Below are 19,081 nucleotides of genomic sequence, written 5' to 3'. Positions count from 1 at the left end.
TTTTACGCAGAAAAAAATAAGACTGACCAACAAGAATCCCATCAAAAACCAGTGTAAACACATATAACCAGATATAGTAAGCAGATCATGTTCCATCTATTTTGAACAGGTTCACTTTTTGTTCTGACGTGGCAATTGATAGCTTTCTAAATATTACTGATTTTGCTCATAACTGTACTGAAACTTTATATTGCTGACATCTTTCATGTCTTTGTCATGTACGTCTATGGAGGGTTGTTTTTGTTTGCAATCATACCCCATCACCTTGTTTTTATAATAAATGTAAAAAAAAATCAGACATTATTAGGAGCCGCAGTAAAGACACATTTTATAAATGAATTTAGTGGTATTGATAAAAAAGTATTTGTAACGTTTAGTCTATGGAAAGGTATATACTATGAAATTTTAAGCAAGGTACTTTACAGTCTGCCCTTATTTCGTGCTGTTACAGCATTATCCAATGTTAGGCTTGGTGTTTGCTCACAACCATGATTAACCCCGTCACTTATGTCTCCAAAGTCAGGAGCCAGTTATTCAGTGGTGGTTTGTCTGTGATATTTGATTTTCGTTTATTGCGTTATCATAATTAAAACAGATTGTTTTATTGTTTGGATGATTTCACATTATCATTATGTCGAAGCCTTTAATTACTTTTTTGACTATACATGTACAAAATGTATTCATACACGTATCCGACATTCATGTAGTCTTTTACATTTTATGAAAATTCTTTAATCTTAAATTAATACTAAGAAACAAACTGATAAACAGTTTAAATTGATATTGTATCTACCATGTCTACTGTAATCATGTCAGTTAAACACAATACGATATATTTGTGAAATAGTGCGCTCTAATGAATTGACTATAAATGATGGTTTCGATTAAAAAGATACTCCCTGTCTAATATTTATTATTACATTTAAATTTTGTTGTGAAATTGCATTCCTGACGAACGGTACGTTGTTTATCTCAATAATTACAAAATGATCATTTGTTAAGTTTTAGGGAGATTAATAATTAAAATATTGCTAGTTATATGCGTGTTGTATTATCACTAGTAACATAATAAAAACCTGAAACGGTTTATCAATGTATCAATTATATATTCATGATATTATAATAATATTATTTACACCATTAATAGTATTTTTATTATGATAATACGTATTAGTGGTAGTAGTGTCCTTTATTTTATTTTTTCGTTTTACTAGATATGATAAATGTATCAACATAACTGTTCACTTCATAAATAATTTTCTATCATACATTACAGCACCCGTATTGCATATTTTTTTTTTTATATTTTAGCACACACCTTTTTGGAATATTAGATGTTACAACAGCTAATATGTTACCAATTATACTTATTCACGCAACTGTTGTGATGACAGTGACAGCTCAAAGTAAGTCATGTTTGTCAAAATTTGATTTCAATAAAATGTAATTTTCGTTATCAAAAGTCAACCATTGTATATTGAGAGAGAGAGAGTGTGTAACATGTAACAATTGGAAATGTTCTTTTTTCTGACATTAACTTTAAACAAACGAAAAACGAATTTAGAATATTTCATTTTTATCTGGGTCACGGAAGAGGAATTCAGGTATGATAACCGTTCGACGCCGTCGGTCTATCCGTCCGTCATTAAGTCCATCCAAAAGACCTTTAGTAGAAAAATTTCGCTAAAGTTTTCATGGCTTCCATGAAAAAAATGGTTTAATATGTGGTCTGCAGATTGATAATGTTGTAAGCAATTTTTACATACGCCGTGCAGCCACTTTATGTTTGCCGATCGAGTCAAATTTTACAAAACTCATTGTACTGAAAAATTTCTTCATACATTTCTTGGTTCCTATTGAAGGGGAAGATTAAATTTGGTCTGCCGCTTCATTATGCTGAGTTGTAGCGAGTAAGCAATTTAGATATCCACCGTCCACCCAATTCCTGTTTGCCGATAGTTTGGAATTTTGCACAAGGAAAATTTCCTTCATTTCTTTTTTTTTGTAAATGAAAGGGAATGATCAGTTATGTTACATCAAGCAATTGCAAACAGGGACGCAGGTCCATACCCGGTATTGGTCTTGTTCTATTTAAATTGTAATAGTTATTACGTATAGTCACTATATCATCTCATTCCACTTCATCTTGGATAAATGGATTTACCAGTAATATTGAATGCACAATACGGCCCTATTCGCACTTACCCTTTGCCTATGAAGTCATATCGATTCTTCGAAAAATAATGAATAAACAACAATCACTGCCAATAAAAACGTTGGTACATGCACATATATTACAATCACAACTTCCGACTTGTTCATGTTGTTAGACTTGAATATGATTGAAAGTCATATAGATAACGTAATTAATGTATGTTGAAAGTCCTTCAGATATTCAAATTGAGAGCTAGTTGATATTTTGACAAATTAGCAGTTGTAAGTTGATATCAGAAAAAATATGTACAAGTTGAGTGTACAAATGTAACTTCAGGAATTGTTTAGTCTAATTATTAACATACACTGAATCAGGTGTTGTGATGGAGCAATGTTGTGTGTGTGTGTGGGGGTGTTTATATGTGTAAATGTCAAAATTATGTATGAAAGTTTAACATTGATGTTAAAAATTATATGTTAAGAAAGAAAGACTATCACATACATTGATTCATATGCTGCCGAGTGCTTAACATCCTTATCCACATAAAATGTTTAACTATGGAAAGGAACGGTTTCAAAGTTTGTTTTTAATTATTTACATGTATTACAGTTTTTGCTGTGATTTGAGTTGCTCATTCTTTAGTTTTCTATGCTGTGGTTTGTATATCTTTGTTCGTCTTTTGGTCGTTTATCGTTTTATGCAATGGCGTGGTCAGTTTATTTTCTACTAATAAGTTTTAATGTTCCTTTGATTCCGCCTCTTCTTTTTTTTTTCTTCCGACAGCACCATGATGATATTTAAAGTATTTTTCATGGCAGCATTATAAACAACAAAGATTTTATAATCTTTACAAGAAAGAATAGTTTTTGCTCTTATTTCACAGAAAACCTAACACCATTTGGCAATGCAATGCAAAGTTCACAGTCTGGTACTGGTAAGGGTATACCAGAAAATGCTATAAATCCACCAATATCGAATGAATATGATCTGGAAATATGTTCACAAACAACAGAGTCAGGATATTCAACGGCATGGTGGATGTTCGAATTTTCTTTAGGCACGGCATACATTGAAAATATCGAAATTTACTACCGAGAAAACTGTAAGTGTTATCGACTAAAATATATATATTTGAAATAAAAGATTATATACAACATGATTAAAGAATGTCTTTCACTGTTTTTATAGCATTTTAATATATTTTGTTTTGTTATTTTCTAAATCATATTTCATTTTAGATTTTGTCAGTCAACTATGATATAGACAAAACATATTTTTACTGTTGCTGCTTTTCAATATATTGATATTTTCATGATTTAGTATACTGTTATTTTGAAACAGAATTATAAGACATGGTAATACACGTGCTTTTAAATAACGACATAATATGTCCCTGTTCTAAATATGTCTACCGTATATAAGTATGTAGTTATATTTTTTTCTAAATAAGACGATACTTATGAGGTTGAGCAATCGCATTACGTATATATATACGTTTAAAAAGTAAAATACCCAAAATACCGAACTCCTAGGAAAATTCTAAAAGTCTAAAATTCTAAAAGTCCCTAAGCAAGTGGCAAAAAAAAAGCTCAAACACATCAAACGAATGGATAACAACTGTCACATTCCTGACTTGGTACAGGCATTTTCTTATGTAGAAAATGGTGGATTAAACCTGGTTTTATAGCTAACTAAACCTCTCACTTGTTTGACAGTCGCATAGAATTCCATTATATTGATAACGATGTATGAACAAAACAAACAGACATAATAGGTAAAAATGTCAAAAATAGGGGTACACCAGTCAACATTGTGTTATAATCCTAATCACTACAAAAACAAGCAAATATGTCAACAAAGACAAACAAAAAAGCATATAGACAAAGCACATTAGCAAAAATGAAAGACGAGTATAAGTCACGTCGTCCATAATATGTAGCCAAAACTGCAACTGAAGTGATGTTTTTTTATTTAAGTTTTGGAATCACTTATTCTTTACAATAATATATTTTGTCAACCCTTTTGTTCGGTTTCATGTTTTTTTTAAACATTTTGTACAATTGCAATTTTTTTTCTATTTGTATAATACGTACGAATTTTGTCTTCATTGTCTTACCGGAGATATGATCCTTTACACGTCATATGTTTCATCTATATCATATATTTAACAAATATGTATGTCAATGAATACAGTGATCCATTCAAAGAAAAAACAAAAAAGGACTATTTGCTTACAAAAGAGCTATGGAATTTTCCTATTTCAAAACTTTCGGAATTCCGACCAAGGTTCAGGTCGCATTTATTTTCCAATTTCTTATCATTTTTTGTCCCCATTGCATAGTTTGTCAATGTATATAGTTTTGAATCTCGTCGTGACGTCATTTAAATCAAGAATAAATAAATCGAATATACTCGATCTCCTATGTTGGAGGTGACTAACATCTACAAAATAAGAAAACACGTGTTGGTTTGTTTATTTATTACTTAGCAGTTCTCGTGTGTTTTTCATGCTTTGAAACACTAATTACCACGAAATTTTAAAAAAAGCTGTGATGAATTATTATTTCTTTTTGTATAAATGCTTACTGAAACGTTCTTTTATTCAAATAGTCATGAAATGGAATAAAAGACAACGTAAACAAACCAACACGTGTTTTCCGGTTCGAGTTATCGATCTTGTTTTTACGACGTCGCGACGAGATTCAAAATGGCTGAACAAAATAGGCGGAGACGTATACAAAAGGTAATAGTTAATTAATAGTGTCAAGGAAATGAATATTCAAACATAAATAGGTACGTCATTTCATAAAAAAATGTCTAAAGACACGAACTGTATACATTGACAAGCTGTGCACGGGTGATAGATAATAAAAACATTGGCAAATAAGTGCGATCTGAACCTGGGTGTCAATTTCGAACGTTTTGAAATAGGAAAAATCGGTAGCTCTATGGTCCGCAAATTGTCAAAAAATATCATAAGGTCCTATGAGCTACGGTTCCGCAGCTAACAAGATTATATATGATATTCTAAAAACTGTTAACTGTACATTTTCAACTATTCGGTTTATAACTAGCTCACACCGGACAGCAAGCTATAAAGGGCCCCAAAAATGACTTGTGTAAAACCATTCAAACAGGAAAACCAACGATCTAATCTATATAAAAAACGAGAAACGAGAAACACTTATGAACCACATCAACAAACGACAACCACTGAACATCAGGTTCCTGACTTAGGACAGGTGCAAATAAATGCAGCGTGTTTAAACGTTTTAATAGGCGCCAACCTTCACCCTACCTGAAACAATAGTGTAACATCACAACATAGAAAGACACACTATAAAATATCAATTGAAATGGCTTAACTCAATCAAAAGACATATTAACAAAAACAAGTGAACATACACTGAACGAATAAATTTGATCTATGACACAATGTAAATACAAAATTAATAAAACAAGGGGGTTAGAAATAAAACAATATCAGAAAAACAACCATAACCTTGGATAAAATGCCGCCAAATAAAATAACGTACACAGGTAAATACAAATAATTTTGTTGTAAGGTATACATGGAGTACGGAAATAATTTTTACAAAATAAATATTTTTGTTGTTCCTAGTACGAGAACAAACTAAACTAAATTAAATTGTTCACTTGTAGTTGTATCTATGAATCATTTCAAATATATAGATCACGTGCCCTCCGCATTCTTTTATCTTTTAAATTGTTGCAAAGATTTCAAGCATTATGCATGGACACAGCATTCTGTATGTGTATGGCTCAAGTCAGGAGCCTGATATTCAGAGGTTGTTGATGTATACTATATTTGCGGTTAGTTAGTTTTGTACATACATCAGGCCATTAGATTTCTCGTTTGAATTGTTTTACATTGGGGTTTTTTCGGAGCCTTTTATAGCTTACTATGCGGTATGAGTTTTGATTATAATTGTAGGTTGCACGATGACCAACCGTTGTTAAATTCTACGTCATTTTGTCTATGAAGGAGAGTTGTCTCATTGGTAATCATACACTTCTTCTTATTTTTATACATGCTTTAATATCAAACTAATGAGACCGTTGTTTACAAAAAAATATCAATCTCTGATCACGATTTTATAGGATAACAATGTCGGTATCGTGCTATCAATAATGATGACACTGTAAGGTTTCAATTAAACAATATCACTATCTTCATATTATTTTCCTTCTATTAACATAAATATGCAGGTAAACATGTATTGTTTTTCGTAATATGGACATTAAATGATTGATGAATGGATGTTTAACACCCAATAGCTAATATGTTCAAACGATAACAAAATGCACGCGTCTTCATGCTAACGTAAAATCTTGATTGACGAAAATGGAAAACAATAAGATGGTGTCTGACAGATCCGGTAAGCTGGCAAAATTTGAAGTATCACTATGCAGTTTTAACTAGTATGTGAACAAAACATGAAAGTTCATTCAAAATATCTGAAAGATACAAATGACTCATATTTTACAATTCATCACTTTGAAACTGTTTAAAAATTATTAAATAATTCCGTTCAACAGTGAAATTTGACAAACATATTTTTTGAAGGAACGGACGGACGGATGGTCAAACAAGGTGCTTCTTCTGTAGACAAGGGGTAAATACTCATTTATTTATACATTTTCAAATACATCATCCTCAAGTCCACGTTCTGCTTTATCCAATGTTAGTGCTAAACTGACACGTGTCGTTTAAGGAAACTTACCAAAATTAAATAAGAAAAGTTCAAAACATAAATACATGGCTTTGAACAAACATAAGTTAACTACTAGTACTCTCAGATCTGTACTTTGTATCGATTAAATAAGCCAAGCCCTTTCTAACTAATTCTAAATAGTATGGTTGTATGTTGTGCTGTTACACCACTGTCCTAGGTTATGGAGTTGATTGCGCGCCCGCAAACATGGTAAACCGTGACATATATTTGCTTACCTCTACGTCGGAGATCTGTCTCATTGGCAATCATACAACATCAACTCATTGAAACTAAAATTGCTGTTTGAATTACAGGTATCTATTGTATTCTAAAGACACATTAGTTTATTTTGGGAAGTGACGTCGGTCGAAGCAGAATTTTATACAACATGTAAAATTTGCAGTTTCAAATCAAAATACATTGATCAGCACCATGTAGAGCCAATTGTTCTTTTGCAATTTTGTTTCAATATTACTATATTAGCAACATGTAGAGCTGAATTGCATTCTGTATTGTCAAATATTTGACAATGAAAAAGACATTCAGGAAAGAAGCAGTCCCTTTTTAGTGTTCTATGCGTTTACTTTTTTTGTTTCATATAGTTATTAAAAATTTGGACATTGACCACTCACATGTTTAAACCCGTCTGTAGTTCAGTTATAGCGTTGGTTGCTGTCTATCATATTTTTTTCATTTATTGATTAAACATATATTGAGTTGTTGCTTTCCTTGTTATATTTTATGAATAAAATGTGACATTTGACAAAGAATGTTAAGATATTATATAGATAATTACTGACGATGTTATTGACATCTAATATGAAGCAATGAAAATCAGCACAGGAAATAACTTAATCGGTAATAAGAGTATAATTACAACAAAAACCACAAAGCACATTTACAACCGAAACAATAATAAACAATACCATACTAAAAATACTCTAAGCTACTTCATTCAATCGCAAATAACCTGCCGATATGTATTCACACAATCCTCTGATATATGTGAGTTATTAAAATTCACACATCAACGGTCATAAACAACACAGCAAGACACAAGTTTGTTCTGTTCTGGGGTTTTGTCAACTTGGTTGTTGCGGGTTTTAGCGGACAAACTTGACCTAAATTTTTGAAAAGGTCCTCCGAATAACGCTTTGATTACAGTTGAATAATTAAGGGCTATTGTAGCATCAAAGGTAAATACTTTATAAACCTTCAAATTATTGATTTTGATAACTTTGAAAAAGCATTATATAAAATAAAACTTGATACCTATACATGTATCACAGAATAAAAAAGGATGGATGGATTTAAATATGTGACCAATACATCAACTTTTTCTCCTGATGGTTATCACTGTTATGATGATTCCGGTGTTTCCAACATTACCCAAACTATTCCGTGTTATTAACTTTGATCTTCATTTTTTCTATATAATACTAGCGGAGAACTAAATTACAGACCATATATTTACTATATATATTAATAACTTTGGAATACAGCTATAAAATTAAATTGGTTTACTTTTCTTTCAGATGCAGTTCGGATGAATGGATTTAAATTATATGTGACCAATACATCAACTTTTCCACCTGACGGTTATCTCTGTTATGAAGATTATTATTCTCCTGGAGGTCCTTATCCAAACATCCATCAGACAATTCCTTGTAATCAACTTGGAAAATATGTCATTTATTACGATGATATAGGATCTGATGAAGGAAATATCTACGGACCTATTATTGAGTTATGTTACGTTGCCATAAATGGTGAGTTATTTGTTATTTTGTCCTTATTGTAATTTTTACTCTCACATATTTCATCATATTCATTTGAATTTACTAAATTTCTTTGCAACATTTGGTGGAAAATAAAAAAGGAGATCTGGTATGATTGCCTATGAGACAATTATACATAGATGAGAGGTTTGAATAATACCAGATCACCAAACGGCCTTCCTTCAACAATCTACAAAACCTAAATAAAACCAAAGAGTAAGTTTTCGAAATCGAGTATGACAATGAAAAGAGAACACTTCAAGTCTGATTTATGCCATTCAATTATCTGTCTACTACATTATTGTAATTCGCCAAGCGTATTACATTTAGGTTTCGAATTCAAAAATTTGATCTAGCGTTCCTACAAATGAAAATTGATGATGATATATAACTGTTTATGCCAATGATACAGTAACAGCTTAACGACACATATAATTCACAAAATACATCTGAATGGCAACGTAATACAGAAGAAATCCGAAGGATAAACTATAATCGTGAAAGTTATAAAAATTAAAATTTTAAAGGTCAATTTTCTTTACATATATATAAACAGCAGGCTACAGACCATAGGACATACGATTGACAAAACCCGTTTTAGCTGAATTATACGGGATTGAGATTAAATCTGAGTGTCTATAAATAAGAATGTAGTATACATTTGTCAAAATAACTGAATATAATAAATCGTGCTGTTTCTTCTAGTGAATTGACTTATTTTCCCAGCGAATGTATTTCAAGCACCGACACACCACAAATTTCAAGCTTAGGATAATATTTCTTAATTACACAAGAAATTATATTTTATAATAAGTTCTGTATCCATTAAAACTTAATTTCAAACATGATAACAGTTGCAACCCGTCGGATTACCAATGATTACTTGAAGATTTGGTTGTTTCATTCTCTTCAGAACAAAAATATATATAATGAGTCATACAAAACTTATTCTAAAATCATGATTCATTTGCATGTCAATTTAGTGCATGTATGGTCTTACTGTAAATGAAAATATAACGACAAAGATTGTAACAGTAAGACCCAAGTTGATCGAAACACCTGTTAATTAAATAGGAAAATGATTAGATAAATCATTACTGTCAAAAGACTCAAACTGATGTCAAGTTAATTAAGCATATCATCCAGAATGTTTTAACTCTCAATGAATAAACAGCATATGAGTTAACATAAACATTTTCCCAATATTTGATATCGGTATAAAAATATGGAGATGAGGTACAACTATCCACCAAAGTAAAAATGACGTGAATATAAGCAATTATAGGTCACAATACGGTCTTCGACATGAAAAAAAAAAACCAAACTTGATTTCCTTAACTGTTTTAACTATGCTTCTCGGAAGAAACAAACCTACGTCAATTCTAAACCAAAAGATATGACAAGTGGGACAACTAGTCTTGTTTCAGTTTATATGTTTATTAACTTCATTGGGTTAGTCAGTTGGCTCTTCCTTATTAAGGTAAAGTTCGTCTGTTACTGGAAGTAACGTCTATAATTGAAATGCTAATGTCATTACTTCATTCGGCATATTACAGAAATATTATGGATAAAGCAAATTAGTTTAGAATTCATTCACTTAATCCTTCTCATAAATTTAATATACTTGTTTGACAATGTACTGTCTTTCTAGTAATTACAATGCCCAGTTGTCACTTTCAAAATGGTCTATCAAACACTTGATCAAAGTAAACTTTAAATAAGAAAATTGATCAAAGTAAACCTTGAATAAGAAATTTGATCAGTCATCTATTGTCACTATCAAAGTTCTTCATCAAACGCTTAGTCAACGAAAAGGTTTGAGTTCAATGTTCACAAAAAAAAATGACTCAAATACGCTTCCAACAAAATGACGGCATTGCACTTTCACTGTGCAGTCTGTGTTACTAATTGCAATAATAGCATTTACAATGGCTGCAAAGTCTGATTCATACCCTATCTTAATCTTTAACGCAGAACTGTATTTTTTCTAAATGTGTCTGTCTGTCAGTGTTTCGTATTGTTGTTTTATAATTTTATCAAGTGTTTATTTCCTATTTCCCACCACTACGAACATAAACATCGATATTTTAAGTCAATTTAGCAACATAGACCACCCTTGGATTTTGTTGGTATTCGTGTTGCTCAGTCATTATACTAAGTGTGCTATGTTGTTTTTTTTGTATACTGTTGTTTGTCTTTTGGTCATTTTCCTTTTTTTTTGCCATGGCCTTGTCAGTTTATTTTTGGCTTACGAGTTTGAATGTCCCTTTGGAATCATTCGCCTCTGTTGTAGAAATGGTTAATATAAGTATCGAAAGCTTCTATATAATATGACGTTGATAGAAAAATCGTTATATGGGACTGGATATTTGTAGGATGCTTCAAAGGTACCTGGGGAACAAATTGTTCAGATGCATGTCCACCAAAATGTACAAACCAACATTGTTATCCTGCAAACGGTTCATGTGTTTGGGGGTGTGATCTGCAGAATTGTTTAAATAACATCTGCGATAAACATACAGGTGCTTGCAGTGAAGGATGTGTACCTGTATTTGCCGGACAGTTCTGTAACATTAGTAAGTATTGTTAATACATGTTTGTGTTTTTGATAAACCAGTTGCCTAGAACGACTATTTTTTTCTCTCACAAATATGATAAATATAGTAAAAACATATTACATGCAGTTACTAAGGTTTAAACTCAGTATGTAACATTTGATCAAGCTATGGAATCTGGTCTACTTACCAATTAAACAACCAATATATTTGCAAATAGATTTGACATTATCAAAACATAGTATTTATACTATTTTGATATTTTTTTTTATCTAACTGTGTGTTGTACTTTACATACTTATACTTTAAGGTAAAATAACTAAATATATATCTTATAACCATTCCATTGTTATTACCATTTTCTAAATTTAATTTGCTTTATTTGCTTTATTTGGCTTGTTCTGTCTTTTAATGCATATTATAACTAACTTTATCAGCTTTCAATATACATGATGTGAATATTCGCAATGGTGTGGTTTATGTTGTACATCGATTGTTTGTTTATGTCCTGTGTGTGTTTTTTTGGTCGTCGTTACAACTTCATCTTGCCTTATGTCATACTATTTTTTGTACTCGACTTTTAATAAAGATTATTTGACTTTTCCATTCTTACTTGTATTTCAACAATTGTAATGGACGACATCATTTTCAATGGTGTTAAAAGCAGATTTAAGTGTTAAATGAAATATGATAATTTTAATGTAGGAATAACAACATGAACGAATAGAGGTAAAGTTTGTATAATATAAAATTGCAGAAAATAAGCTTAATGCCTTCATTCAAGTTATTCGCGTAATGCCTATGCGTAGGTTTTTGCATAGGATTTTAGCTTAAAGTATAATTTTGCTCATTTTCTTAAACATATACATTCAAAACAGAAAATTCATTCTATTCTTTGTTATGATATGTATGTATTGTAGATACATTTTTATATTTATAACAAAAAGTTTGAAACAGACAATTGCGTTAAATGAGCTCTTAAATATACATCATGTTTGTAAACAATTCTTTATTTCACAGAAATCATTTCATAATGTTGATAAAGTGAGAGTACCAATTTTCTTACTTTTTTTTACTTATCATAATATGTATCATTATCACTAACTTAGTTTTTGTCTTTTTTGCAATACAATACCTGCCAATTTGTCCACGATTACATAGATAACCTAGACTCCAATGGAACAGTCACACAATCGTATCCTAATATGACAGAAATCCTGCAAGACTGTAAACAGACGAAAATGGGACATCTGGTTTTTATTCTATAACAACTAGTTTACAGAGCATCACATGTTTGACTACAGGTTTTGGTGGTAAGAAAAAAAGTTATTATTGCATTTGCTAACATAGCAAATAAAACAAAACCACTAGTGAAACGATATCATGCTGACAATGAAAATCGAACGTTAAACATAGGATCAACAACGACCGAGGTCATGAGACGAAAAACAAGCAAAGTCCTCAAAATACAATTGAAAACATTTATGACTGAGTGACACTAACACAATAAAAGACAGATGATAATCTCAGATCGACTAAGACTAAAAGCTTTAATGTTCAAATAGATGCACCCAGCGGTGTACTCGTAACAGTATAAATTGAGATCGAGTGATTGTTGTTTGTTAAATTCTAGTTGCAAATATTCATGCATACATGTATTCAGGACGATAGGTTCTACAAAATGGTTAAAAAAAAAATTAAGATTACGACTGGAAACAAGGATATCTAGAATAGGGACAGACATCTACAATGAAGCTTGCAACTAGCACCACCTACGTAACAATCGTTTTCGTCAAATTCTTTAGATATAATTGTCATTAGTATTATTGTTGTAATTATTAGTGTTACATAACTTACATACACAAATGTATGTAGCTAGATGTACAGTTACCGTTAAGCTACTGATTATCCTTAGCTTATTATACTGTTATACCTAAAAGTTACATACGATCCTGAGATTCAGAAGTAAGATGAGTAGACAACGTCTGCTAAAAGATAAAATATGATGGCATAAATCTCTTAGGATGCATAATGATGGACATATTCATTAAATTATAATTTAATCTATTTAAATGAATTCTTTTTTTTACCAGGGCAAACTGCATCAAAGTAAATAAAGGAAAACACAGTTTTTTTCTGTTTAATAAGATAATGATAGTCCTATGAAATAACTTAGTAAGTTGAAACAACTTTTGTTTCATTTATCTACACGAGTTTTGGAGCCACTAATTGGTAAACCTGGCATACTTTTTGATGTTATGGTTCCTGACCATGCTGAACCATGCAAAGCTTTTTTTTAGACAAGTGTATCTTGAACGTTGCACCTGAACAACCAACAAAATTAGCATGGTTTGTTTTTGTATAAAAATTGAAGGATTTGAATCAAGGACACCTTCATGTATTCCAAATATTCTCTCGTAAATTAGACTTAATTGACAAGTGATATATGCTATTGAATTTAAGCATGACAATTTAAGTAGACTTTATAACAACAGATGAATATAGATACAAAAATAAGGAGATGCAGTATAGAACGTTTTCCAATGCAAACAAGAATGAGACAACTATCTACCAAAGATCAAATGAACTGGATGTAAGCAACTATTGAAAACACGTACGGCCTTCAATAATGAGAAAAACACATACCGATTATATCACTCCAGATGTAATACGATATTCTCTTGTCGAAAGTTATAAATTTCAAAATCAAAACGCGAGGCTTGTCGAGCGTTTGGAATATATCCGATCTAACCATTCAATCTTTAAGTCTGTTAATTCAAGAACACATTTATTTATCAATGTATCTTTAGTTTCTTAGTACTAATCTACTTATTGGTGTAACCTTGCTTTCATATTTATTTATGTGTCTCAATTAGCTTAAACGTATTTCATATTATTCTTACAGAGATACAAAAAAAAATTCATATGATACGATCTAATAAGTTCAATATCCAATACTAACGTGTTATGCATATTTTGGACGAAAACAAATAACAATTATTACAAAAGGTACTTTCTGCAAGATAACCAGGATAAAAGGCAGTACAATTGGATTGACACTGGCAAACGAGAATATGTTGCATAGGATAAGGATAGGATATCTATTGACCTTTCAGAGAGTCATAGGGTTGTCAAGCGCGTAAAGGGTGTGGTATCTTCACTACACCGGTCATCATGTGTAATGTCAAATTTCACCAACCAAAGCTTGCATACCAGTCTGTTAAATGCATGCTCATCTTAATCTCGGGTTTCATATCTTGTTACAAAATAATATATTTTAGATTACAGAAGATTTTGAAGATATCGAGGAGAGAAGGACCTACAATTCGCCAGTAAACTCGAAGAAATCATCGAATTGATGGATGAATCATCAATTTGAAACACGAATATATTGTAAAGACGCATGAACTGTGAACGAAAACAACTTTCTTATATTAATTTGTAATAACAATGCAAATGATTATGTATCATTTAGAAATCCATGATCTGCTTATTTAAATTTGTCTTCAGAAACCAAAGGAGAAAGGTCATTGTGAAACTTCCTTTCAACTGTTACTTGACAAAAAAATTTACATCTTACATGAATATCTTTTTAGGCGAAATAAGTGCTCTTTATTATTTCTTTACATTAATTATTCACAGTCAGGGTTATTTTTATGTTTCACACATGAAAAAGTATGTTATGTTTAAATTATACATTTTGATCAATCTAAGTTTCTTTAAAGCTGGAAACTCTTGTTGTTTCACCAATGGTTTAGTTTATAAATTTCTGCAATTAGACAGAAATTTATAAACTATATGTTAACGCCAATTTCTTCCAAAATCGTAAAATATTGATGAGTATTCATTTTAAAATTTGTACCTACTAAAATATTCTTATCCTACATATACATGATGTATAAGTTTTGCTAAATACAGCTGAGGAAATCTATTCATGAGGTAGAAAAGCCAAAAAGCAACTTTGTGTTGGATCAAGCTAATTTCTGGTTTGATTTCTCAGGAGAGTAAAGATATTTATTCCTCAGATGATTTTTTAACTGATATTTTATGACACTCATTTGTATCTTTAATATGTTTTTCCATACATTTATATAATTTAAATTTTTAGTTTAAATGACAGTTTTAAGTTTACCTTTATTTGTTTTTTTCTAATACTATTATTCTGCTTACAAATATTCAATGAACAATCATATTACAGAGTATAAATTGATTTGGATTTGAATGGTGTTATGAGCGTCTTCATGTGGAAAAGTTCTGATTTCAATAGAAAGAAAAGACTGCCTTACTCCAAACTATTGGAATACAAGTTTGATGGTAACATCATTATTTTCATTGGAGATGGTAAAACTCTACAAGTGCGAGTAAGCCTTGCGACGATTTGAAAAATTTGTTCACATGCTTAATATTTAACTCATACCTTTAACAAACATTTTGAACTATCTGTTTAATATTTTGGTTCCCTTGAGTAGGGCTTTAAGTTTAATTGCAGCATAATTACTTTTTACAATTTGGTATAATCTTACATAGTACATAAGACTCGGTATGGTTTTTAACATATAATCTAATTATATGCAATCAAACATCGTTATAACACAATTTATATTTGCAATGGGATGTTCTTTGTCTGTACATACATGTATGATTTTAGAGTAAAAATTATCATTTTATCATGTTTTTGTGAATATTATTATTAAAAAGTTAACTATACTATGAATAATTCATGAGATAATCTTTTAACTATATAATGCTTCCTGGACTGAATGGTCCTGTGGTTTGTTTGTTATAAATGCACATGAACCCGTAATATTTTCATTGAAACATTCAATAGAATAATCAATGTATGAATAACAAAATGTGTATTACTTTAAATGTCGGGCCGATCTTGTAGTTGTGTTGTTACATGTACCTTGGTTTCGTCCATGGATGGCGATATGGAATTAATTGGATAGTAATCTTTCCGCAAAACCAGTTAAAACAACAGATAACAGAATAGGACCCTGCAATTTGATATGCATGTCCTTAATATATACAAGTTGTTCAATACCGGCTTTGTTTGGCCGTGTATACGCAGTGGAAAATGAAGCTCCCTTAAAAGTGTTATATCATGAAGTTTGAAAGAAAAAAAAAACATTTACTAAGAGATCATAGTTGATCAGTTGTGAGGACAATACAAGATAGATAACTCATAAAAAACAAATGTTATTAACAAGTAACATTGAAAGTGTATCTGTTATAAAAAAAAACGATAAACAACACCGAAAACTAAATCCTATATGAAAAAACATTTACACGGAACATAATTTAAAAGGTATGTATTATATTCCGCTATAAAAAATCTTTTTTTTTATATTGCAATAATGATATATGTGAACCGGACGAAGAAACCAATTGACTTGCAAAGGTACTACAAAAAATATTAGCAATCGTTATAAACATACATTTTTTTTACATTCATTTCTTCCGAACGAAATGAAAATTATTGGTCATGCAAATCATTTCAAATGCATAATACTTTAGAAGCATCACAAAACGATAATCTATGTTTATTTATTGAAATAAAACGTTTGTCATATTTGATTTATCAACTAAAAGATATAAACTGTGCAAAAGGACTTTTTCGTAGCACATAAAATAAAAAGTTTTATATGAATCATCCAAAGGTCAGCGAGTTATGATAACGACATAACCATTTAAGTCACGGACTAATTTTATCAAACCATTTTACTATGAGGGTAAAACTTATTTTTTTATGGTTATTTTTTAATTTTTTTTTCCATGTTTTCATTTGAAATCCCGGTCAACCATGAAATCTTTTATTTAACATATATAAAAAAAACCTTTTAATTGCGTGCTATTTATATCTAGGTAAGAGAGACAGACCTCGAGATATATTATATTTTAACATAAGGTGTAATATGACACTAAATGTTTTTCTTTACTATACCATTGTATATGTAACACTAATTTTACCAGTATGATTTTGTAGGCTTTGAATACATATCAATCATGACATGGTTCATTTTACATATCTAAAAATAAAAACAAAATGTGATATGGTATAACATGTATAATTTTCATCGGGGATTTACGCGTAGTTTAAATTCTCAAAATCTGATTAGGTTAATTCCTCTGAAACGTGTTCCGTTGGAAACGAATGCTTACCAGATGATTTTTTTTAATTCCCCTTGCTGTATGAAAACAATGAAATATTGGCTAAAGATAGGATCGAATTTAACGAAGGTATATAATGTTTAATCATGACATCAATTATATATCACAACATTTTTTTTTTATTTAATGGAAAAATTTGATAATTTTTTCCAATACAATTTGGGTATTAAAAGAAACCAAAAAGTTAACATAACATTAAACATATTGTCATATATATTCGAGTAGGCTCCATGAAACAACTTCTTGTCAATTGTAACTACATACAGAATAAGCGAAACAACGCTGTTTTCGCTCAAACTACGTGTCTGTTAACGTTATTCTTGAGTCCTAGAATAACGTAATAATTATGTTATTGTTTACCAACCTCTTATATGCCTCCTGTGAATGCTGTCCTTTTCGTCTCTTTCTATTTTATTGTATTTATCTATTTGATAAGATTTTAGCCCAGTAGTCAGCACTTCGGGGTTGACATGAATATCAATTATATGGTCATTTTTATAAATTAACTGTTTGCAAAAGTATGAATTATTTTAAATACTAAGGATCTTCTTATCCCGGGTATAGATTACCTTATCCGTATTTGGCACAACTTTTAGGAATTTTGGGTCCTCAAAGCTCTTCAACTTTATACTTGTTTGGCTTTCTAACTTTTTTGATCTGAGCGTCACTGATGAGTCTTATGTAGACAAAACGCGCGTCTGGCGTATTAAACTAAAAGCCTGGTACCTTTGACAACTATTTTAGGGGGGTGGGGTGGGGGATGAATATTTGTTGAGGATGCAGAAAAAATTTTGCGAACATTACATGATATATGTGTTTAGTACTAGATTGTAAAACAGTAACGTATTGAAGGTTTATGTCGAATGTGCTTTTCTAATCTTTGTTAAAATAGTGTTTTGGCTGTATAAAACACAAGACAAAAGTATTCTCTGTCTGATAATTCATTATGGAAGCACTATTTTAACAAAGATCTTGTACAAAGAAAGTACAAACCAACCATTTGCTAGATCTCCATGGGGCTTCTGACTGAATGTTGCTGCTGTATGTGTTTTGATATATTATCTATTCAATGCATTCAAATAAAACATGTCATTGTAATTTTTTTTTAATTCACATGGACAAATAAGGGTATTGTAAGCGTGTAGTTGTTTCTAACTTTATTTTATTCTATTGACCGTGTACATGAATACGATGAGATTTGGAGTAAATATTAGTGAATAAGAAAAGACTAAAATACCGAACTCCAAGGTAAATTCAAACAGGAGGAAGTCCATAAAAACTTAGACTTTTTCAGCTTACAGAACGAATGGAAAACAATCGTCATATTTCTGATTTGGTACAGGCAGTGAGACCGCATTACATAAGCACAAAAGTGAAAAGACACTATAGACCAGCATACAGTTTTCATACCGCTATATAGATGATGTTCTCTCACTAAATAATTTTAAAATTTGGTGACTATGTTGAACGCATCTTTCCCATCGAACTTGAGATAAAGAACACAAGATACAGTTAGGTCTGCCTCATATTTTGACTTACATCTAGAAATTGACAATGAAGGTCGGTTTAAAACAGAACTTTACGACAAAAGAATTGATTTTAGCTTTACAATTGTAACCTTTCCATTTCTTTGTAGAAACATTCCAGCAGCGCCTGCATACGGAGTATATATCTCCCAGTTGATGC

The 19,081-nt window shown here is 30.8% G+C and overlaps 1 protein-coding gene across 6 annotated transcripts in view; it reads left to right on the top strand.

Moving 5' to 3' along the window:
* The first annotated feature begins 916 nt into the window (after positions 1-916).
* Positions 917-19,081, top strand: part of LOC127718421 (uncharacterized) — a 130,743-nt gene continuing 112,578 nt past the window's right edge. Inside the window, exons 1-6 of one of the 6 annotated variants that reach the window (XR_007989832.1) lie at positions 917-958; positions 1,312-1,406; positions 3,039-3,257; positions 8,427-8,660; positions 11,045-13,399; positions 14,506-15,889. Coding sequence is in view for 1 of the 6 variants with exons in the window: in XM_052224442.1 (XP_052080402.1) it covers positions 1,352-1,406; positions 3,039-3,257; positions 8,427-8,660; positions 11,045-11,259 (723 nt within the window). In the remaining 5 variants the exon portion in view is untranslated. Of the gene's footprint in view, positions 959-1,311; positions 1,407-3,038; positions 3,258-8,426; positions 8,661-11,044; positions 14,144-14,505; positions 15,890-19,081 lie in introns of those variants that run through there. The other 5 variants (XR_007989830.1, XR_007989827.1, XR_007989829.1 and 2 more) reach the window with 5 other exon arrangements.

Source organism: Mytilus californianus, unplaced genomic scaffold (assembly GCF_021869535.1).
Source record: "Mytilus californianus isolate M0D057914Y unplaced genomic scaffold, xbMytCali1.0.p SCAF_1, whole genome shotgun sequence".
NCBI lineage: Eukaryota > Metazoa > Mollusca > Bivalvia > Mytilida > Mytilidae > Mytilus > Mytilus californianus.
Note: the sequence above shows the minus strand (reverse complement) of the source record. Positions and strands in the feature narration are given on the sequence as shown.